Source organism: Arachis ipaensis, chromosome B01 (assembly GCF_000816755.2).
Source record: "Arachis ipaensis cultivar K30076 chromosome B01, Araip1.1, whole genome shotgun sequence".
Classification (NCBI taxonomy): domain Eukaryota; kingdom Viridiplantae; phylum Streptophyta; class Magnoliopsida; order Fabales; family Fabaceae; genus Arachis; species Arachis ipaensis.
In genome coordinates this window covers 124849744-124874169 of record NC_029785.2, presented here as the reverse complement: position 1 = coordinate 124874169, position 24426 = coordinate 124849744, and the positions used below count along the sequence as shown (strand labels likewise).

The following is a 24426-nucleotide window of genomic DNA, read 5'->3' as shown; positions in this document are numbered from 1 at the left end:
TATATTTTGAATGAAAGAATTTAAATATCTTATATTTTAAAAAATAAAAAATATTTTTATATTTTTAATTAATAAAAAACTTATGCATTTTTAAATTATAAATCCATGACCTATTTATCTTTTTCTCTCATTATTATTCCCTTCATTGATAACTTGAAGAATTTTATCACGGCAATCAGACACAATATAATGGCAAATCCACGGTATGTCATGTTTTAAACATCGTAAGAGGAAATCTTAGTATTACGATGGTATAATGTGTTTGTACCAATGTAGTTGAAATTTTCTGATTTCGAAATTAATGGTACTCTTAGCTTGTTAAGTCAAATCATGCTCAAGTTTCTTGATTTATTTTCTGTGATCCAAAATTATTTCTTGATCCGTCCGTTACATATTCGGCGTAATAATTTGGCATTATGTGTCATAAGTCGACAAGTTGACGTTATAGTTCGGCAGTTCAAATAATCTCAACAGACATTTTAGAATCGAAACGTCCGATTAGATTTTATCACCCAATTACTACTCTTCAATTCAGACGATAAAACGAAAACATAATCGACCTGTCTATCTTCACTTATAAAAGGTATAGTCTTCTATCCCTAGAGGACACATTGAATTCTCAATACTAACTTAAGTTTCGGAGTGCCTTTGCAGGTACACTCCCCCCTGTTTTTTGTTCACACTCTGCACGATTGGACATCTCCCAAAGCGTGAAGTTCGGACTTTCTCAAGGCTTATAGATCGACACCGAAGATAACAACTCGGCGCCGACTCCCAGAAGCCGAGTCCCCTTCCAGGTATCCACACAGGAACAATTGGCGCCCACCATAGGCCCGAGAATATAATTCTTTCTCTATATCATCGGCCTCGACGTTCTCGCCTGGAGCCATGGCTGAGCAACTTCCACCCACACCATCTAAACTTCTTCAGATGGTGACTGAGTTACGGCAAGCCAACCAGTGCATGGCCGAAGAGAACCAAAGAATGGCAAATCAGATTGCTAATTTGAATAATACCCGAATCGAAAACAACAATGATCGACAAGAACGAACGGAAGAAGCCGAGCATCAGTCAGGACCGACGCACGTCTCTGAAACTGCTCGACAAGAAGAAGAGCAACCCGAGCACAATGAAGAAGCTCAGCCAGAAGATGAGGATGACAACCTAGAAAGCTCCCTTGGGCCATTCACGGCCGAGGTGATGAATTTTCTGTTACCCAGAAGGTTCACACTGCCGACCACACTAACCCCCTATGATGGGCTAGGTGATCCGAAGAAATACATTAAAAAGTTCACCTTCATAATGATAGTGAATGGTGTATCTGATAAAGTTTTATGTCGTTGTTTTTCATCTTACTTAGACGGTCCTGCACTTGATTGGTTTTGTTCTTTGCCTGCAGGTTCTATTTCTCGATTTCGAGACCTATCAAAGCCCTTTGAGGAGCATTTCGCTAGATCGGCCATCTATCTACATGACTCCGATTACTTGAACACAATCAAACAGGGCCATCATGAAAGCCTTAGAGACTACATGACGCGCTTCACAAAGATAGCCATGAGTATACCCGACCTCCATCCCGAGGTGGAACTGCACGCAATAAAAAGCGGACTCCGACTAGGAAAATTCCAGGAGACCATTGCCATAGCCAAACCTAAAACTATGGCCGAGTTCCGTGAAAAGGCAAAATGTCAGATTGACATCGAAGAGCTCTGACAAGCTCGAAAAGCAGAGAAACCACAATACAGAGACGATGACAAAACACGAGATAACAAGAAAAACTTCAAACCAACTCCCCGATATGATTCTTATTAGGGGTGCACATGGGCCGGGTGAAGCCGGGTTTGATGTGACCCAGATCCGACCCGAAATATACACCGGGTCTATTTATTAGATCCGAACCCGACCCTAGACCCGATGAAACCAATACACTTCCGGGCCACAATTATACCGGGTGAAAACCGGGCCGTTAACATTACATTACGTTGATACCTTCTTGTAAGCTAGCATGTAAAAATATCCAAATTTTCAAGACTCCAACCATTATTTAACATGGTAAAATTCACTTAGAAAAATATAACAAGAACCAACCCTTTTTTTAAATTAAATCATAACCACAATCAATACTAAAGCAAAACCACAATCAATACTAATATTGTCTAATAATACCAAATATTTAAATCAATACAAATAACACAATATTATGCATTAGTATAAAGTCTTATGCATTCTAAATATAAAACCTTAACTTATAGTCTTATAATGACTAATAACACAAAATATTAAGGTTTACAATACTTAAATTCCACATAAGAATAGTCATGATCCATCACTAATAACACAAAATATTAATTGTGTATGATGATCGGGCTACCGGGCCGACTTCGGGTGACCCGAGCTATGGCCTGGACCCGACCCGAAATAATGACCGGGTCTATTTTTGAAACCCTTACCCGGCCCTAAACCCGATGAAATCACACCAAATTAGCCCCTAAAGTGTTCGGGACCGGGCCGGGCCTTCGGACCGGGCCGGGTCTGTGCACCCCTAATTCTTATACTCAGTTTAACACCAAGCGCGACGACATCATCAAGGAGATCTTGAATTCAAAGTTGATCAATCCACCAAGAAAATCCGGCAGCTACCCAGATTCAAAAAGCGCAGACAGATCAAAATATTATTCTTTTCATCAAAAGCACGGACATACTACTGACGAGTGTGTCATCGCCAAAGACCTTTTGGAGTGGTTAGCTTGACAAGGTCATCTCGACAAGTATATCGGCGGCCACATACAACAACGCGCACCTCCCCCTGGTGACCAAAGCTCGGCAACACAGCATGGCCGAGATAAAGATCGACCGAACACCAATCCTCCCGACCAACCAAGACGTATTATTAACTGTATTTCTGGAGGTTTTGCAGGTGGATGGGGTCACAAGCTCGGCAAGAAAGCGGTCTTACCGAGCTATGCTTTCCATAGAAGCCGATCAACATCAACAGCAGACACCTACACGCTTTCCTTAGATAAGATTCCAGACATTCGACCATAATACTAATGTAACAAATCTAGACGACCCGGTCGTGATTTCCCTGCAGCTTGGAGATCTCCTAATCAAAAAGGTTTTACTAGACCCTGGGAGTAGTGCTGATGTTCTCTTTTACTCCACATTTCAGAAAATGAAACTGAGCAGCAACATCCTCCAACCTTCCACTGGAGACCTGGTTGGTTTCTCAGGTGAGAGAGTCTCGGTTATGGGCTCTGTGTGGTTACAAACCACACTCGGTGAGGTTCCCTTATCAAAAACTTCAGATATTCAATACTTAGTTGTTGACTGTTTTAGTCCTTACAATTTGATACTTGGCCGACCTTTCTTAAATAAGTTCGGCGCCATAGTTTCTATAATTCATCTCTGTGACAAGTTCCCTTTGCAGGATAATACAATTGCAACTATTCACAGTGATGTTCGAGAGGCCAGAGAATGCTACAACAACAGTTTTAAAAGACCTAACATACAAGCTCATGTGCACAACATCGGCAACCAAGATGACCTACCAGCTCTGGCCGACCTTGATCCTAGGGCTTGAACCCTTGAACGACCAACCCCGACAGAAGACTTGCATAAAATCTATTTTGCCAATAGCTCAGACAAGTTCACTTACGTCGGTTCCACATTAAGTTCAGAAGAGAAGGCCTCATTCCGAGCATTCCTACAACAAAATGCCGACCTGTTTGCTTGGACCCCAGCTGATATGCCAGGCATTGATCCATCCATCATATCCCACAAGCTGGCATTAGATCCGTCTGTCTGACCTGTAGCACAGAAAAAGCCGAACCTCGGCCATGACCACAAACAAGCCTCTCTGGAAGAAACCAAGAAGCTCATCAATCCCGGCTTCATTCAGGAAATCAGATTCACAACATGGCTGGCGAATGTCGTCATGGTGAAAAAACATAACGGTAAATGGCGCATGTGTGTTGATTTCACCGATCTCAACAAAGCATGCCCCAAAAACTTAGCTTTATGGATGCATACTCTGGCTATAACCAGATCCAAATGCATCCATCCAATCAAAATAAGATAGCCTTTATTACTGAATATGGAAATTATTGTTATAAAGTCATGCCGTTTGGCCTTAAGAATGCAGGTGCAACTTATCAACGCCTAATGGACAAAGTATTTGCCCAATAGATCGGCAGGAACATTGAGGTCTACGTTGATCATATGGTCGCCAAAACGAAGATCGGAAACAACCACCTTGATGACCTCACAGAAATCTTCGGTCAAATCAGAAAATACAACATGCGGTTAAATCCCGAGAAGTGCGCATTTGGCGTGCAAAGTGGCAAATTCCTTGGTTTCATGCTCACTAGCGAAGGTATTGAGGCGAATCCAGAAAAGTGCCGAGCTGTTTTCGACATGACAAGCCCACAAACTATCAAAGAAGTCCAGTGGTTGACAGGGAGAATTGCTGCACTTTCTAGATTCTTACCCTGCCTAGCTTCTAAGTCTTTATGTTTCTTCCAAAATTTAAAAAAGAAAAAATCTTTCCAATGGACTAATGAATGTGAACAAGTGTTCACAACCATAAAAGAAACTCTTTCAAAACCACCAATTTTACAAACCCCCCTTAAAGGGGAACCGTTATTCTTATATTTATCTGTGACTAACTGGGCTATAAGCTCCACTCTTATTGCAGAAAGGCGAAAGCAGCAATTCCCGATCTATTTTACCAGCAAAACATTACAGAATGTCAAACTTCGGTATCCGAGTATTGAGAAGCTGGCTCTAGCTCTTGTCTTCTCGGCCAGAAGACTTCGGCCATACTTCCAGAGTCATGTAATCTATGTTCGGACAGATCATCCTTTGTGACAAGTCCTTCAAAAACCAGAACTGGCTGGCCGACTAGTAAAATGGTCGGTCAAACTTTCAGAATTCGACATCAGATACCAAGGATGATCATCTATCAAATCCCAATTCTTGGCTGACTTCATTGCCGAATTCACAGTCCCAGACATTGCCGAATATTCAACAGAATGGACTTTGTATGTAGACGGCTCCTCAAACCTACACAGGTGTGGCGCCGGGATCATACTTGATGAAGGAAATGGCAATGTCATTGAGCAATCCCTACACTTCTCCTTCCAGGCGAGCAACAACCAGAGTGAATACGAAGCTCTTATTTCTGGCCTCAAACTAGCTTCCGATCTATACATAGCCGAGCTTAAGGTATATTGTGATTCTCTACTCGTTGTGCAACAGGTAAACGAGCTTTACCAGGTAAAAGACCCTCTATTATCCAAATACCTTGCAATTTTTCAAACTTTACTTTAAAAATTTCAAAAATGTGACATCGAACATATACCTCGGGAGAACAATAGCCGAGCTGACATCCTCTCTAAGCTCGCCAGAATAATTCCTCCCTCTACCAATATACATTATTTAAACCCAGTATAGAATTAACAGAAATTCTAAGTATAACGTAGGATGCAGATTGGAGAACACCATACATAAACTATCTTCGGACAGGGGATATTGCCAGGCGAAGTCGAAAACATTCGGCACTTTCGTTGACAAGCTTCCTTCTTTACAATTTATAACAATTGCCTATATAAACGAGGATTCCTTCGTCCTTTACTAAAATGTCTTTGCAGACCAGAAGCCGACCTTGTGCTGTCCGAAGCACATGAAGGTATCTGTGGTACACACCTCGGAGCTAGAAGCCTATCTTCAAAGATCCTCCGAGCTGGTATTTATTTGCCGACACTGTAACAAGATTGTAAAACAAAAGTCAAAAGTTGTGACAACTGCCAGAAACACAGTCTGATCACACACCTCCTAGCCGAACTCCTCCATTGTTCCGAGGTAAGCTGGCCCTTTAACCAATGGGGTATAGATATCCTCGGCCCCTTCCCGACAGCAGCAGGGCAGGTAAAATTCTTGGTTGTAGGAATTGATTATTTTTTAAAATGGATAGAGGCCCAACCTCTAGCCAAGATTACCTCACAATAAATGCTTCCTTTTGTATGGAAATATATTATTTGTCGATTCGGCATACCTCGGCACATTATCACAGATAATGGTTGCCAGTTTGCCGATCATAAGTTCACATCCTTTTTGCAGAACTTGAAAATCAAACAACATTTCTCATCAGTAGAGCACCCACAAACAAATGGGTTAGCAGAAGCCGCGAATAAGGTCATCCTACACGCCTTAAGGAAGAAACTCGCCGACGCCAAAGGACTTCGGGCCGAACTCATCCCAGAGATCATATGGGGATACAATACCACCATCCACTCAACCACAAAGGAAACACCCTTCCGGCTAGTCTACGGTTCAGACGCAATGATACCCGTGGAGATCTCCCAATCCTCACTGCGCACTGAAATGGCCGACCATACTACAAAAGAAACAGCTCGGCAATCTGAACTCGACCTCCTGGAAGAAGTCAGATCGTCCACAGCAATCAAACACCTAGCTATGCAACAGCACATAGCTCGGAGATATAACCAAAGACTTCACCCAAGGTCTTTTCAAGTAAACGACCTTGTGCTCAGAAAAATCGAACAAGCTAGAAGACCCTCAACCCATGGCAAACTACCAACTAACTGGGAAGGTCCTTACCGAATCATCGAAGTCATCGGCAATGGAGCTTACCAATTACAAACCTTAGATGGTAAAGATCTGCCTAACACTTGGAATGTATCATCTTTAAAGTTATATTACAGTTAAAAGCCAGGAACAAGCTAGTACTCTTTTTCCTACTACCAAGATTTTTCCCACAATGGGTTTTGCTTAGAGAGGTTTTAACGAGGCTAGCCTACCTGGGCCTTTGAAATCAAAGGTTCTCTAATAAATTAATTTCTTATTTCATCAAGTCAATATTTTTGCATTTCACACTTCTCATTTATTTGTAACCTATTTATACTGCCGATCTATACTCTGAATCCGACCATTCGGAAACTATCAATCAAACAAATAGCCGATCTTACTCCGAAACCGACCATTCGGAATCTACCAATCAAATAAATAGCCTATCTTACCCCGAATCTGACTATTCGGAATTAATCAGTCAAACAGATTGCCGATCAATACTCGGAAACTGACTATTCGAAATTTATCAAAAATATAGCCGATCATTAAACCGAATCCGATTACACCGAACATTCTCTATCAAATAAACCCTATTCCTATTCCGATTACTCGGCATCTCACTAAACTCGGCCTACTCGGCCTTTCCTTAACATAAACCAATCTCCATCAAAATAATGGCACTTCACCATTCAAACAAATTTACCTAACACTATGGTAAGTTTTACCCATATCAAACAATTTGGCTCCAAGACATAGTCACAAATCAAATTACTAAAACAAAACAACATAATTATATTCTATACTAATCAACACAAGCACAACAGCATGTAATCAGAAGCATCATAAATTGCTTTCCTCCAAAAATAGTAGCAAAATAAAGTTACAGACATAAGTCCACCTCAGGAGCAAAATAGTTTACCAACAAAATAAATGTCCAACAAACACAACAACATCAGACCAAAACCTCTTCAACATTTTCATCTCCCTGCTCAGCAGCACCATCATCCTCCACCATAACCCCGTCCTGCACTATCTTCCCTGGATCCATCTAAGAGAAATTCACTCCAGGAGCAAGAAACTTCGCTTGAATAGAAGCTCTTTCAAAACCTTCAATAAAAGAATCCAAAATCTCACCTTGTCTGCTCTTTTCCACCCCCTTCAACTTACTCGATAACTCAATCACACGAGCACTCATACTGGAGAGATCAGCTTCCTTTTTCTTAACGTCTTCTACTTCCTTCGAATAATTTTCCTTTGTCAATTTCAATTCCTTTTGTACCTCAGCCAGCTTCGCTTCAACCTCAGCAACCCTAGCATTTCTCAAATCTAACTCCTCCTTCAACTTCGGATCAGACTTTTCATTAGCAGCTTTCATATGTTGCTTTTCTCGGCTACACCCCAAACTGGCAAGCTGCAGACCAACAACCTTATGCAAACAAAAAAAATGACTATTAACATGATCACCTGTAAATATATCAACCAAAACAACAAACAAATACACAATTACCTACATATACTGGTCAATCGCCACATCCCCCACCTCGTCAGCCAAGATAACATCGGAAGGGGTCTGCCAGACTTCATCAGCAGTAACCATGAAGGGATAATCCTTCCCCCAGAGAGACGAACCCTCACTCTGCTCAACAACATCATGCAACTTCTTCTGGTTATCATAAAACTTCTGAACTTCCTCTATTGGAACTTCTAGCCCCTCATCAAAATCTTCTGACAGATCCACCATGTCAGCTTTCTTCCTCTTCAAAATTACCTTTTTCCTCCTCGGCTTTGGTTGATCAACCTCACTAGTACCGACCTTATCCGCTTTTGACAAAGATCCTTCTTTATCAAGACCTTTACTCCTCACTCGAGCCCTCAGACTCGCAGCAGATACGCCCGGATATTTACCACTTGTAACGCAAGCAAAAACCAACATTTGTCACAAATTTCAACAGTGATACAATAACCAAATTGAAATCCTTACCCAAATAATCTATAACAGCCGCCTTATTTTTCTCCCATTGCAGCAGATCATATACAGAAATCAATTCCTTCCGATCAACAACCTCAGCCATATACTCAATTATGCACTCATCCCTTGGGGATATAGTTTCAAGCCCTAGAATATTTTGAGGCTCTGAACACCACCAAGAGAAAATTTCTCGCCCAAATATTCGTCAACATAGAACAGAAAGTCACCCTCCAAATTACTCACCTTAATATACATCTCTTTGAAGTTCTTAAAGGACGATTTGTATAACTTAAATACGCCAAACCTCGGCGAACTGTTCAAATTTATCTAACCACCTTTCCACACACCATTCGCCTGAAACAAACAGAAAAACAGCTCCACTGATGGACTTTCTTCCAAAAACTCCATAAGAATCTCAAACGCACGAAGGAAGGCCCACCCATTGGGATACAGTTGGAAAGGAGCGCAGTTCAACTGCTTCAGCACCTGACACTCAAAATTACTAAATGGAAGTTTCACCCCCAGTTCCTCCAATACACAGCTATACATAAAGAAATGTTCAAAACCCTCCCCTCTGTGAAAAATCCTGTCATTCTCAAAACAGGGAAGTAACTTCAATCGAATTCCAGAGCCAGCCCTCACAACCCTACCCTTGTCTATCTCATTCACAGCACCAACATCCAAAAACAATGAAACACGACTCCTCACATGGTCATTGACCCAGTCGTAAGACCAATCTATCTCCCCCTTCTTCTCTTTCTCATAACCCATTCGAAAATACCAGTGAAGAAGAAGAAGAATAGACAAAAGAACCACAGAATCTAAACTGAGAAGACAAGAGAAAAGGATTAACACGTACCTCTTTTACTCATTCTTTCGTTCCAAATGCCTGAGAGAGAATAATACAGCAAACATGCAAACCTTCAGGATTCCAAAGTGTTTTAATTAACACACTTAAACCAAAATTTCGGTTCCACTTCTCATCCAATCAGTTACATCAAAGCCAATAAGCCTGCATTGGAAACATGCACACTCATTAAAACTCTCATTTATCTTTTTCTCTCTCCTAATCATGACAATCTATAGTTTCAATAACTGTTCAGTAAAGCACCTTGCTCTGGGAGCTCCAAGGGCAACCCAAACTCGCCGAGCTACACCCTCCCTCAATAGCCGACTCATAACTCATTAAAAGCTCAACCTGCTTCATGAAACATATTCCCAGGCTAAGCTTTGGGTTATGATCCGTCCGTTACATATCCGACGTAATAACTCAGCATTATGTGTCATAAGTCGGCAAGCTGACGTTATAGTTCGGCAGTTCAAATAATCTCAACAGATATCTTAGAATCGAAACGTCCGATTAGATTTTATCACCCAATTACTACTCTTCAATTCAGACGATGAAACGGAAACATAACTGACCTGTCTATCTTCACTCATAAAAGGTATAGTCTTCTATCCCTAGAGAACACATTGAATTCTCAATACTAACTTAACCTTTGGAGTGCCTTTGCAGGTACACTCCCCCCTTGTTTCTTGTTCACACACTGCACGATTGGACATCTCCCAAAGCGTGAAGCTCGGACTTTCTCAAGACTCATAGATCGACACCAAAGATAACAATTCAACGCCGACTCCCAGAAGTGAGCTCCTTTCCAGGTATCCACACAGGAACACTTCTAAAAGTTTCTTTTCATATGCTATGAATTTGTACAACAACAATGTGAACCAAATTATTTTGCATATAGAAAGTGGACTATTTGTGCCGATAAATATTCGAGTTGTATTGTATTAAGGATTTGGCTTCAAATTTATAATACTGGTATAAGAGTCTTTTTTCTAATTTATGAAGAGTTTAGCTAATATGTGTTTTGATAAAATTAGTATTAGAAATTTTTTTTGAACCTTTTAGTTTAATAAATGCATAATAAAAATTTTGAGAACATAAAATTTGTATATTTTTTCTATAAAATCTTTTTAATTAGTAATTTTATCATGTGTCTTTATTTTAAAGAAATGTTTAGAATTTAATACTTAAGATTTAGAATATTAACCAAAAAATAATAAATTTGATTAGTCGTATAATATTAATCTGATAATATTTCTATAAATACTTACTGAATTTGAGAACATACTTTGTTTTCAATAAAGTCGTTATTGACAAACATACCTAAACTTTTATCTTAAAAAATTGGCCTACTTTGTATAACCTTTTATCCAAGGGAATGATATATTTCATAGCTTCTGGTACTTAGTTAAACTCTTCATATTATATTCGCGAGAGAGAGAGAGGCACCAAATCCCTTGTGAAACAAAAAGGCTAGAAAGGAATAATAACTATACTTTTTTAGAAAATATAAATTACAAGTTAAGCCCTTCATTTACCACAAACAGATCCATGCAATTTATCTGTACCATTAAGTGTCAACCTTCTATTTAAACAGAGTAGGCATGGCTGCTTCAGTAGAACTACTTTAAAAGGTGGATCTCACATCCTCATAGCACTTGAATCTTTGTCACTTTTCAGTTTTCATCATTATTCTTCCTCCATATCCTGTTCTCCTTTTTTAAGTACTTTCATTTTCATACTCAGCATCTTAAACTTGATCTTTTCCCTTCTTTATTCTCTACAATTTTACATACAATGGATCTCTTAGCCTTATAGCATTCCATTTGAACCATTGATCAGGTTTCTGAATCTCCATAATGAAACTTACGTTTGGAAAACACTGTGCAATGAGTTACATTTGTTTGAGCCATTTCTTTCTGTTTCTGGCCATAATTGGCACTGATTTTGTTTCAAGTATGGCCAATAATGAAACAGATTCCTATTGGCTTCTCAGAATCATATCAGAACTTATTGATCCATTAGGAGCCTTGAGCAACTGGTCTCCAACAACACACATGTGCAACTGGAATGGTCTAACATGTTCACTTGATCAAGAACATGTTATAGGTCTGAACCTTTCTGGTTCAGGAATATCTGGTTCCATCTCAGTTGAGTTTAACCACCTCTCATATCTTCAAACACTTGACTTGTATTCAAAATCGCTTACTGGCTCCATCCCTTCAAAGCTTTTTAAGAGATAGGTAATTTGAAGAACTTGCAAGTTCTTAGAATAGGTGACAACATGTTGGAAGGTGAAATTGCATCTAGTATTGTTAACAAAGTTGACAGTGTTTAGGCTACTGCAACTTCAATGGTAGCATACCGTTCGGGATTGGTGAATTGAAGAATCTGGTTTCTCTTGATTTGCAAAGTAACAGCTTTAGTGGCACCATACCTGAAGATATTCAAGGCTGCGAAATGCTCGAAAACTTTGCAGCATCAAACAACATGCTTGATGGGAACATTCCCTCCTCTATAGGCTCTCTTAAATCATTCAAAATTTTGAAAATGTTGCCAACAATACTCTCTCTGGGTCAATTCCTAAAACCCTGAGTCATCTTTCCAACTTGACATACCTGAATTTGCTTGGAAACAAACTCAATGGAGAAATTCCTTCTGAGCTCAACAGTCTAACCCAGCTGCAGACATTAGACTTGTCCGAAAACAACCTTTCGGGACCAATACCACTCCTCAATACCAAATTACAGAATCTCGTGTCCCTGGTTCTGTCTGATAATGCTTTCACTGGTAGCATTCCAAGCAACTTCTGCCTCAAAGGTTCTTCAAAGCTTGAGCAGCTTTTCTTGTCTCAAAACATGCTGTTTGGAAATTCCCCTTGGAGCTACTCGACTGTTCCTCAATCCAACAGTTGGATCTTTCTGACAATAGCTTTGAAGGAGAGCTTCCATCCAACCTTGACATGCTGCAGAACCTCACTGATCTTGTGCTCAACAACAACAGCTTTGTTGGATCTTTACCTCTGGAAATCGGAAATATTACTAGCTTGGAAGGCCTTTTCCTGTTTGGTAACTCTTTCACAGGTACAATCCCAGTGGAGATCGGAAGGCTTCATAGATTGAACACCATTTACCTCTATGATAACCAGATGTCTGGAACCATACCGAGAGAGTTAACAAACTGCACAAGCTTAAGGGAAATCAACTTCTTTGGAAACCACTTTACTGGGCCGATTCCAGAAACTATAGGCAAGCTTAAGGACTTGGTTGTTCTTCATCTGAGGCAGAATGATTTGTCTGGTCCAATCCCTCCAAGCATGGGGTACTGTAAGAGTCTTCAGATATTAGCATTAGCAGATAACAGCTTGTCCGGTTCGATATCACCCACATTCGGTTATCTTTCAGAACTCTTCAAAATTACCCTTTACAACAACTCCTTTGAAGGACCTCTCCCTCGTTCACTTCTTGCTCTCAAGAACCTCAAAACCATAAATTTTTCCCACAACAGGTTCAGTGGAAGTTTCTCTCCTCTCACTGGCTCAAATTCTCTAACTATTCTGGACTTGACTAACAACAGCTTCTCAGGTCCCATCCCTTCTACATTAGGCAATTCCCAAAACCTCAGCCGTCTCCGGCTCGCATACAATAATCTCACTGGAGCCATTCCTTCAGAGTTTTCCTACCTTACTGAGCTTAACTTCCTCGATTTGTCATTCAACAACTTAACAGGAGACGTGTCACCTCAACTCCCGAACTCTCACAAAATCGAACACATGCTCCTGAGTAATAACAGGTTCACTGGCCAACTACCTCCGTGGTCGGCAATCTTACAAACACTTGGTGAGCTAGATCTCTCATACAACAACTTCAATGGCAGGGTGCTTTCTGAGCTTGGTAAATGCTCAAATTTGCTTAAGCTCTCTCTCCATCACAACAATCTCTCAGGGAAATCCCACAACACCAACAACAAAGCCTTGTCCCACTAGGTGGGGTCGGCTACATGAATCAAATGACGCCATCAAAATCTCACTTGCCTCAATGACTTACAAAGCAATAGTCTCTCCGGCCGCATCCCCTCAATGATTCGGCAATGCAGCAAGCTTTATGAGCTCAGGCTCTTAGAGAATTTCTTGACAGGTTCCATACCAGAAGAGATAGGGGATCTTGCTGAATTGCAAGTGATCTTAGACTTGAGTAAAAATCGATTCACGGGTGAAATTCCATCTTCACTTGGAAACCTTATGAAGCTAGAAAGACTAAATCTCTCTTTCAATCAGCTACAAAGCAAGGTTCCTTCATCACTGGGAAAACTCACAAGCCTCCATGTAGTGAATCTTTCTAGCAACAATCTTGAAGGCCTGATTACCTCAACATTTTCGGGGTTCCCAAGAAGCTCATTCCTCAAAAATGAAGGCTTGTGTGGCCCACCATTGGTACCATGCTCCACATCACGGGAAAATGCAAATGCAGCTATCAAATATGCAAGTGGCGGCAATCATAGTAGCAACTAGTATTTTTATCCGTACATTACGGAAATATAAATATTTTAAAATTATATCGGTTTTGTCCTGACATTATTGATTATAGTAAAAAAAATTTATAAAATCAAATTAAGAAGTCTCCTTAGCTAAGAAGATTAGGATCTCTATGGATAAAAAATCAAATAATAAGATTTTTAATTATTATTTTCATGTGAAAGAATTTGATTTATTACTAATAATTAATTTTAATATTCGTTATCTAAAATTTGAAACGATTTAATTTGTATACTTTTGATTAGGTGTTAAGTATGTTGCACAAATAAAAATAATTAATTTTTATGCTTGCTATTTAAAAATAATATATTTTTCTCTGTATATATATAAAAATATAATTAGATATTAGCATGAAAAAAATTATATTGATATTTATAAAATTAACTCAAAATTAATTTTATTTAAACAATTGAATCTTGATTTTAATTTTTAATTATAACATTAGCATACTTTCTAAATTATATTTAATAAATATTTAAAAGAAGAAAAATAAAAATATAGATTAAAAAGATAAACAGTGAAAATTTAAAATTAAACAAAAAAACTAAAAAAATATGTATATAATAATAATATTTTTTATTTAAATTATATTATTTTGTTAATTTTATTTTTTGTAGAACAAAAAGATAGAAAAAATAGAGAATGAGAGAAAAGAGAGAGAAATATAAAGATGAAGACTGAGAGAGAAGATTTATTAATTTTGAAAAAAAAATATTTTAATTATAATAAAAAATATCTGATGACACATTTTGATTTGTCAAATTACTAATATAAAATATAAATTACAAATTATATATAGAGTGGAAAGAGTAGATAGAAATAGAAAAAGGAAGAGAGATAGATGAGAGAATTTAAGAAGGGAATTTATTAATTTTAGAAGAAAATATTTTATCTCAAATTTAATAAGAATGTCATGTGACACATTTTGTTATTAAATTAGATAATAATATATAATATAATACAATATATAATATAGTTATATTTTAATTTCAATTTTAATATTTTAATTTTAATTTTAATATAATTAAAGAATGTGATGTTGTATATTTTGATTGTCAAATTTATAATTATTCATTGATAATGATATATAAAAGAGATAGAGTGGTTAAAGAAATAAGAGGGATAGATAAAAAGAGAGGGAGGAGGGAGAACTCTTTAATTTTGGAGGAAAAGATTTGATTTTAATTGCAATGAGGAAATGACATGTGACACATTTTTTGTTATAAAATTAGTATGAACAAGGGAAGAATTCTTTAATTTTGGAGGGAAAAATTTGATTTCAATTGCAATGAAAAAGTGACCTATGGCACATTTTAGTTGTAAAACTAAAATTAGATATATATATATATATAATAGATTGTTTTCACTTCCACAGTGATATGTTTGGTTATGATTTACATCATGTTGAGGATATGGTGCAATTGGAGCAAAGTTTCCATTTCAAGTTCAGATGGTGGCGCTGCTGCAAAATGTGCTAATAACAATAATAATAAAACAGGGAATGGTGAGTATTGGAACACGAACATGAACTCTTCCTCCTTTGGGTTGATTCCTTCACCAGATAAGAAGAATAATTCAATGGCAACAACAACAGCAGCAATATGCTTCTTTGATATCAAAAAGGAAGGTGTGGATAATACAAACATATAAACTGTTAAGTTTTTATTTTTCTCTTTTCCCACAAAGTTTGTGTTTTTAAACATTTTAGTTAGCGGGAACAGTACTGGTACATCATCAAACGCTGACTTCAAGTTCAAACACACTAGTGAAAAATTGTGTGATACGCCATTGTTTGTATGTAGTCATTGTTGATTCCAAATTTGTGTCTCCTCTATCATTTTCCCACGACAAAGTTCCTAAATATAATAATTTTCAATATATTAAACTGTTTTTGGTAAAAATAAACTTTAGTTGAGGTTTTGTTTACTTTTTTCTTTGTTATACAAAAATGTAAGTCCTTATATTTTAGTTCCCCATAGATATTGTTTTTAATACTTGAATATTTATGATAATTTAATTTTAGGAAACTCAAACTAAAATTTTAAAAAGGTTAAACAAAACTAACATTTTCTTGGATATATGATAAATTTCCACCAAATCAACATGATACCATTATACCAATAAGATGAATAGCAAATTAGCAATAATAGTTGCCGACAACTTGATTTAGCAGTATTAAATAAGTGTCAAAAGCTTGTTTTAAAAACTGTGATATCAATTTCAATATTTTAAAGACCAAAGAAATACTCCATCAAATAATAACATGGCAAGTTTTCGATCAGAAAATGAAGCATGCAAAGAAATTAAGAACATAACTGTTACCCAAACCAAGATCTGGAATTCGGATGAGAAAACCAAACATTTTTTCTAGAGGTGAGAAAGCCACGTGCATACAAACCGTTTCACATGATCCAACAAAACCATAAGAATGTAACTTGTAAGGATCCAAAGGAATCCCTTTAGGGGGAGTGGTAGAGAAGCTCAACTCTATCCTCCTTTATAGAATGGCATTAATTACTTAAAGCTCACAGTATCATATATCTAAAAAAGGCTAGATATTAGGATGTATCTTACTTTCATATAATTACAGGTAAAAATAGTTATCTATATAGACTGGGCTAAACTCTCACATAACTTTCACTATATATTATATTCTCTTGCGAGAGCTATATTGGGGCCAAAAAAATCTGCACATAACCATGTTTATATTTTCACATGAAGAATCCATCCCCATATCATACAACATTGTTTCAAACTAGAGAACCTTCCACCAAAAAAACAAATTCTGGAGAAACAAAGCTAGGCTGCAAGAGGTGTACCATCTACACTACATGTTAGCATCAGGTCCTGGTAGTGCACTTGAGACAAAAGGCTATTATACTCAAGCTTAGCGTCTTGAATTTTGCTTCTAAGCTCTGTCACCTGTAAACTCATGATTCCTCTTGAATGGTCAAAATTGAAAAGGTCGAACAACAAGATTTTCATTCTATGGAAGGTTCTAAATTTAACAGATTCCAAATAACTGCACAAACTGAAAAAAATTGGCTAGATTTCAATCCTCTCGTGAGATTTCTGTACAACTGGGTTAGAGAGACATTGACAACAACCGACTGAGTGGGGCAATTGTCTATAGATAGACATTAACACAAAAAACATATGAACGGTAAAACTATGGGGCCATCTCTAGAAACTTTGGATCCCTACAGGCTACGGCTTCGGCTACACTGTTTTGTCTCTATATTTTGTGGTGATGGTTATGTGAAACTACGATGTAAATTCAGCAACGTCCTTTGATAAATATGAAAAAGAGGGAAGAAAACTGAAAGGGTGTTTTCTGATTGTATCCCAGTACCCTTAACAACTGGGTAAGAATTAATTACCTTGTGACAAAGTTCTTCATTTGTCTTTTCAAATTCCAAACACCTGCAGGGAAAGGGGAATAAAGAGAACGAGTCTTTGCATCATAGAGCTGCCATGCTATATTTTAGATGCCAAGGCAAGAACAATGGGTGTTGCTCAATTCTAGATAAGGTAAGAATTATAAATATGGCATGTAGCAACAAGAATTGTATAACTGCATTCCAAGTAATCAAATGCTGGCAATGACTATGTAAGTAAATTTTTTTTTTATTCACCTTGCACGGAGTTCTGTGTTCACTTGTATCAAGTGTATAGTGCCTTGGTCTTCCTCCTGGTCTTCAGAACATGCAGTAGTCTACACAAAAAGCAAGGGTGGAAGAACCATTAAAACAAATTTCAATGATTTACAATGCCAGAGCATGAAATATAAGGAAATCAAGTGGAACAAAAGGAGAAATGACAGTAGTTCTCCAAATAATAATAATAATAATAAAGGACAAGATAAAAATGACTAGAATATGAAGACTCTTTGTTTGAGTAGTATTAATTGTAATTAGAATAATAACTTGGAAAATGTTTGGATAAAAAAGTTTCCTAAAATAACATGCATGAATATTAACAAACCAAAGTCAAAACATTACAATCAACATTCTAATGCAGACACCTTGCTCAAACGTGCTATGTGGATAGGTACTTTTGTTCAATGCCACGGTATTTCAAAGCCAGGTGGTTTTGGCGGCAAAGTATCAATGGGGACCTGAGACTTAGGCCTCTTTTTCTGATACCCAAGTAGTTGACAATGACAATCCCTACAAAATTTTACAAGTATCCAGGCATGACAAATATTAATGCTTAACAATTGTTAATTCAACCATCCTCGAGTGCATAAATCGGGAGTATGGATTATACATCCAACAACGAAATGAAAATTAGATATATATAAACCCTAAACCCTAAACCCTAAGTTTGGTACAATATTGTATAAAATGTTAGGATAAAAGCATACCAAGTTTGGTACAATATTGTATAAAATGTTACACTATAACAAACGGTTATCCTCACACAGTCACACTATCACTAATAATTCTAATCTAACTAAAGCATCTATGTAACTAAAAGTAAAAGTACAATTAATTTGAGAGAATACCATTAAACTAGACCTTTATTATTTTAGAGCTAATTACTAAAAGCTCTTTTTTTTATTTTAAATTATAAATTATATTAAATATTATATATGATTTATTTTAATATAGTTAATATCCTTTTAACTAATTTAATGAAATTTAAAAGTTGAACAATATATGATCCTCTATTTTTGTTGGTTATTTTGATAGTTTTGCACTTTTCATTATACTATATAATAAAGAAAACTATATTCTAAACTATTCAATATTAAGTTTAACAATACACCAAATCAAACACGACCTCACTATCATACTGAATTCACTTCCAAAAGGAAGAAAGAAATGCGAGAAAAGACATTGAAAAATATTAAAATATATAAATTTTCATAAAATAATGAGAAATGAAGTAATAAAATAGAGATATATAAAATCAATTTGAAGATACCATCATGGATATGATGTAAGATATATTGAAGATATTTTTTGTTAATGGATATCAAGAAATTACTAACACTTCATTTCTAAGAGTAGAATATACAACCAGGAGTATATTATTTCAGCAACCCATGATGTCAAATGACCACCAACACAAAAACACCATACCAGTATTCCCACGTCATTTCCTTCAAGCGATGTTCAAGCTTTGCAAACAAGGAAGTCCTCTCAAAATCTTGCTTATTATGAGTAGGCTGAATAAAATCTGCTTTCAGGACACCTGGCACAAGAGTAACATAGTCAGGCACCTATCCTCCACAAATTGATTACATCTCTAACAAATAATTATCAGGTGAACACAAGTGTAACATCTTCGATTACATACTCAAATAAAGTAAACTGTAAAAGCACAACAAATTCGGTCTACTATCATTGTTTGATATTGACTTGCATTCCTTTTTATATAAGTTCATGCAATTGAACTTGTTAAACATGTGCTCCCACAAGAACATATTTATCTCTCATATAAAGAGGATAAAAATATTCTCAAGTTATTTTCTGCTTACCGACAACTCCTCTGCCTCTACTTCTCAGATAGCTCACAACCTGCCAATAAGGCTGTAAATTAAAAAGTTAGAGCTTATATTTTAAGTGTACGAACAACAGAGAAAGATGAATAAATAAATGAAGATACCCTACCTTTGAAAACTAGTAATATCTATTTGATAGCAGGGATTCCAATTTTCTAAGATGCATATAAAGACTTCCCATTCTTGTTATTATATAGTACCATTGTGTTGGAAAATCTAATACATGTGAATTTGCACTACTGCGCTAGGCTTACTACACATTTTAATAATACAAACTTCACATGATGCCAGTAAAGAAGGGGGGATTTGTTTGTTAACTTAACCTGATCATGCTATACTTTCCTAGCTTAATTTACAGTTCCTTCGTCAAATATCAACTAATTGACGCACCAATGAACCCTCATAATTTGGAGCAAAATTTCGTATAAGGACTTTGAGATGACAAGGTTATCAATTTTATTAGAATATGCATGATTTATATATAGACTATGGTTTTCAAATAAGATTGTGTTCATGGCCTTCCTTTCTTTGCAACACATGGCTTCCATACTGCAGTCTTCCCAAAGATAAATAGCCCAAATTAATTCCCAATAAATTTTTAGTTAAATACTTTAGTCTTCAACAAATTTTAATTACCAAATCAATCCCAAACCTTTTATTTTGTTTGGCAAATCAGTCTTGTCTCAAATCTTGCCCCAACCTTCTATTTTGTTTGGCAAATCAGTCTTACGTCAAATCTTGCTAAAAAAAGGTTAGACAAACCAGTCTCCATTGTTATTTAAAAAGGACATGAAAGTCTCTGAGAATTCTTAAAATTTTCAAATCAGTTCTTTCACGTAAATGAGCAATCTAATGCGGAAGCTAATTTTGTACGAAATAAAACTTTTAAGGATTGGTTTGGTAGCATGAGTAATAGCTCAAATGGCATAGTCTCCCCATACTCAATTAAGAGGTTGCGGGCTCGAGTCTCATATCTTTGGTAAAAAAAAAAAAAAAGGATTGGTTTGGTAGCTAAAATTTGTTAGGGACTCAAGTATCTGACAAAAAATACTCCTTAGGAACTAATCTGGGATATTACTCCATGACAAAAATAAGCTCCTCTGTTCATGTCAGTTTCCTTCCTTTGACCATTATTTTATAGAGCATATCATTTCCTCTAGTGTCCATGCAACCCTTGAAGAACAACCACCGATACCATGCCTTAATCCATTAAGCAGGATCAGCTACATGAACAATATAATTGTACTCTTCCAAACCAAAATATCAAAATAGATGTGCTTATAATAGTTTTTCTCATTGTTCTACTTAGACATCCATTTGATCAGCTTTTCTTATTAGGATCTCAGTTGAGTTATAATTACCAGGATCAGCCGATTTTTGTGATATATATTGAAGCCATGGACATTGACTTCAGGAGCTTCCTTAACGAATCCAATTGTTGTCACAACAGCAGACTGCAGTTAATCCAAAAGGGGAAATATTATTAGCTTATTGAAATTTCACAGAAGCAACTCACTACCCTTAAGTTTGAAAGATTAATTGCCAATATCAAAACTATCATATATGCATATCTAGCCTATAAAGAATCAACTCTCCTAAAGGAAAAAGCTGTTAGGTGAAGGATTATGGTAAGAATCCAAGATAATTTTTCCATTGAGACAATATAGTTAAAAAGAAAATGAGAGAGAAGGAGGAGGAGGAGAAGGGGAAGCAGCCTTTCAAAAGTTAGACAAGAACCTCGTCTGAACTATGTGGTTTATACAAGATAAATTCAGGATACTGAAGATCGTCTGCAATGTTATGTAGATCCACAACTTGCCCTCGCAATATAATTGTAAAGCTTTCTGGTAACCTCAAGTACAATATGGACAAGTAAACCTAAAGAACATCAGAAAAAAAAAAGTATCAGCCCTTCTTAAACCATTTGGATACAATTTACAAAATCAACCATACACGTAGAGAATATCGAAGCCGGTTAGCTGTGTGTTGTTCATTCAATGTCTCCCAGGAAGAAAGTGCATCAACCTCCCTCTTGATATCCCCAGCAATACAAATATCCTACATCCATAATATTAATATCAAAGTTCCATACAAGAAATTAAAGCATGATCGTTTGGGAAAAGCTAAAAAACCATAAAAACAAAAAATATCACCTCAGTATCAAAATCAAAATCTAATTCCATATTGCTATCATCATTGAACCACAAGTTGTAGATAATAATTTTAGTACCATGACATCCAATTTCGTCAAGCTGCCAAAAATAGAATTTTCAAAATAAATCACAATCCTTGAAGGAAATGTGCAATTAATCGATAAATTGGGAAAACATACAAGAATATAATGTTATATTAGCAAGTAATAATTTCGAAAAGGTTGTTCATGAAAGCAAATGAAATCATGAAATCTATTGCAAGAATTTGTGACTTGATTATATGTCCAGGCACCTGAAATTCTTTAAGTGGAATAAAGGAGTCACCAGATAAACCAAAAAGGTTTCAGCCTTACTCACTCAGGATAAACTAGCATAAAAAAGGAACAAAATTTAAAAATAAAATTATCTAAATACACTGGTTTCATAAAAGTTATCAGACTGCCGTATTATTCCACATGGGCAGTAGGTAAATTGCAACTATAATTAGTGTGCTTCTTCCTTCTAAGGGGGGAATTATCAGTGGAAGTTGCATGTTAATGACTCTTTATTGTAATATCTGAGCTAATAGTCTCAAAACTTTATAGGACTAAATAATTGTTTCCTAACTCCTCTTAGAGGAGATTGTTGTGCATGCTGTTAAATAGAAGCAAAGGTTTATGAATTGTACCGATAAATTGGCCTATACTGGCTATTACGTTATGTGATGCATCAATCCTTTAGGTAGCGTCAGGACACGGAGACATGGACAACACTTGTTTAAAAAGTATTTGGAAGCAGAGACATGGACATTGGACATATTGTCTCCGAGACACTTTTTTATACGTCCACTCTTTCACGAAGGACAATTTTATAAATTTTGTTTTCTTTTTTTTTTCCACTATTACCCCTTCTTATTTTTCCTATCCCTTCTTATTTTTCCTATTGCGTTGTTCAGAGATATTTCTTCCTGTTCTTCCTCTATCTCTTTCTTTTTCAGGTACTCTCTCCTTTCTGTAGAATTTTTTATTGGGGGTAGATAATTCTTTTCTTTTTATCGTTTTACTTCAATACCATTTTAACCTTATATTATATTATTTGATTTGTAATAAAAATAAGGGATAAGTACTTTTTTCGTCCCCAAGGTCTGGAGTCAAAATCGATTTCGTCCCTAGCCTTTTTTTTTTTGTTAAAATCATCCTCAACGTTTAAAAACGCTTTAAAATCGTCCTTTTCTATTTTTTTTGACCAAATTACCCTCATCATCATCATTCTCCTCTTCACCACCACCACCACCACCACCACTCCCTTTCAAATTCCGTCTTTACTCCTACGTACTCTTATTTTTTATTAAATTAATTTGTATTGATGTAGAAAATTTGGAATCACAGGGCTATTTTAGTCATTTCATATAATATTTTAGTCTTGTCCATGTGTATCCAAACATAATACTAAACATTACATTAGTGTCTTATCCATCGTATCCAAACACAATACACAAAAGATAATTTTTAGTGTCTCCGTCTTATTGTCTCCGTTTCAGTGTCATGTTCTGTCTTGTTTCTAAAAACAAACGCAGCCTTAGGTATGTCTTTCCACTTCTTTTATATCCTCCTTCCTTTGATTTTATCAACTTCTTCAATCAGCTTTCTTCGGAAAATATCATTAAAATTGCACCCTGTTAACATTAATTTTTGATTCTTTGTTCCTAAAGGCATCAACCCTGAGCTCATATTTCATATGTTCGTAAAAGACAGTCCTGATTCCTGAACATTTAAGCACTAGAATGCAAACTGCAAATTGCAAACCCTTTTTACTATTTCTCAAACCCACCAATTTCTATCTAGATATGCCTGAGAAAACAATGCTTATAATTGCAATGAAACTCTTTAGTCTCTCAGAGAATTTGTAATAGAAAGTGAAAACACTAAAAACAAAGTATAGACTGACCCAATCAACTAGACACCACAGCTATGCTAAACAATAAATTCCCTCCCATAAGAAAGAGCCTCCGGCTCTCCTCTTCAAAATTTGACTAGCACCTGCTACAATAGCTCAATCTATTGACAGCAAGACACCAATATGACAAAAGAAAAACCAAAGAATATAAAAGATAAGCAGTTTCAGCAAAATCACGATCAAGAGATAAATAAGAAACTAACTTGTTTCAAAAGTTCTATTTCTGATGTGAATGGAGACCAGTGCAACATTATGGACAAATTGGAAATAAAATGCTCTTGGTCATTTAATATTTCGAAGGAAACGCTTGATGTATTGATCTGATAATGCACCTGATATAGACGTGATCACTTGGTCAATAAAACTGAGAGAGAGAGAGAGGCAAAGCATGAATAGCACCCCCGTACATTCAATCCATTAAAAAGATTATGAAAAATCTAATCATAGACCCATGAACCATATACCTACTAAGAACACACAAGATGAGATAGCTCCTCCCATTATTGTTTCCACCAGCTGAATTCTCGTTTACTTTCCCATACAAATTGTGTATCTTTAAAGCATGTTCTTTGTTGCACACTGTATTCCAATCAAACCTTATTTCCCATGAAAATGAATTAATCTTCTTCCCTTCAAGTCCATCAAGAATGAGTCTCGATTGTACCATGAATTCCACCTCCTCATTTGAGATCTCTAGCTCCTCAAGAACAACTTGTAGCAACTGCTCCAAGGTAGCATCAGTCATTTCAATCACCATAAACTTCCAGCCCCACTCCCCTTTCTCAAAATATCCACCAACCCCATACTTTCCATTACCAGGTAAATAGCATGCACACACCCACCATCTTTTCTAACCATTTTTCCTTAGTTTTCTTTTTTCCTCCACCAAAA

General features: G+C 36.5%; 2 protein-coding genes and 1 pseudogene across 9 annotated transcripts in view; 2 read left to right on the top strand and 1 right to left on the bottom strand.

Annotated features, from left to right (window-relative positions):
• LOC107613404 lies at positions 889–1713 on the top strand. The gene has a single exon (XM_016315380.1). It carries the CDS (start codon positions 889–891, stop codon positions 1711–1713), a length of 825 nt encoding a protein of 274 aa, XP_016170866.1.
• LOC107613411 lies at positions 10896–14005 on the top strand (annotated as a pseudogene).
• Positions 16553–24426, bottom strand: part of LOC107636998 (protein MICRORCHIDIA 6-like) — a 10224-nt gene continuing 2350 nt past the window's right edge. For 7 of the 8 annotated variants that reach the window (XM_021103556.1, XM_021103571.1, XM_021103561.1 and 4 more), the window contains 11 exons: positions 23739–23867; positions 21601–21699; positions 21401–21505; positions 21185–21325; positions 20809–20901; positions 19424–19475; positions 19026–19137; positions 17963–18107; positions 17574–17653; positions 17319–17361; positions 16553–16860 (listed from right to left, as the gene is read on the bottom strand). In XM_021103556.1, coding sequence (XP_020959215.1) covers positions 17999–18107; positions 19026–19137; positions 19424–19475; positions 20809–20901; positions 21185–21325; positions 21401–21505; positions 21601–21699; positions 23739–23867 — 840 coding nt within the window. In that variant the 3' untranslated portion in view covers positions 16553–16860; positions 17319–17361; positions 17574–17653; positions 17963–17998. The remainder of the gene's footprint in view (positions 16861–17318; positions 17362–17573; positions 17654–17962; positions 18108–19025; positions 19138–19423; positions 19476–20808; positions 20902–21184; positions 21326–21400; positions 21506–21600; positions 21700–23738; positions 23868–24426) is intronic. The other variant, XM_021103577.1, reaches the window with a different exon arrangement.

Coding starts and splice junctions, on each gene's coding strand:
- LOC107613404 (XM_016315380.1), top strand. CDS start 889: ATGGCTGAGCAACTTCCACCCACACCATCTAAACTTCTTCAGATGGTG.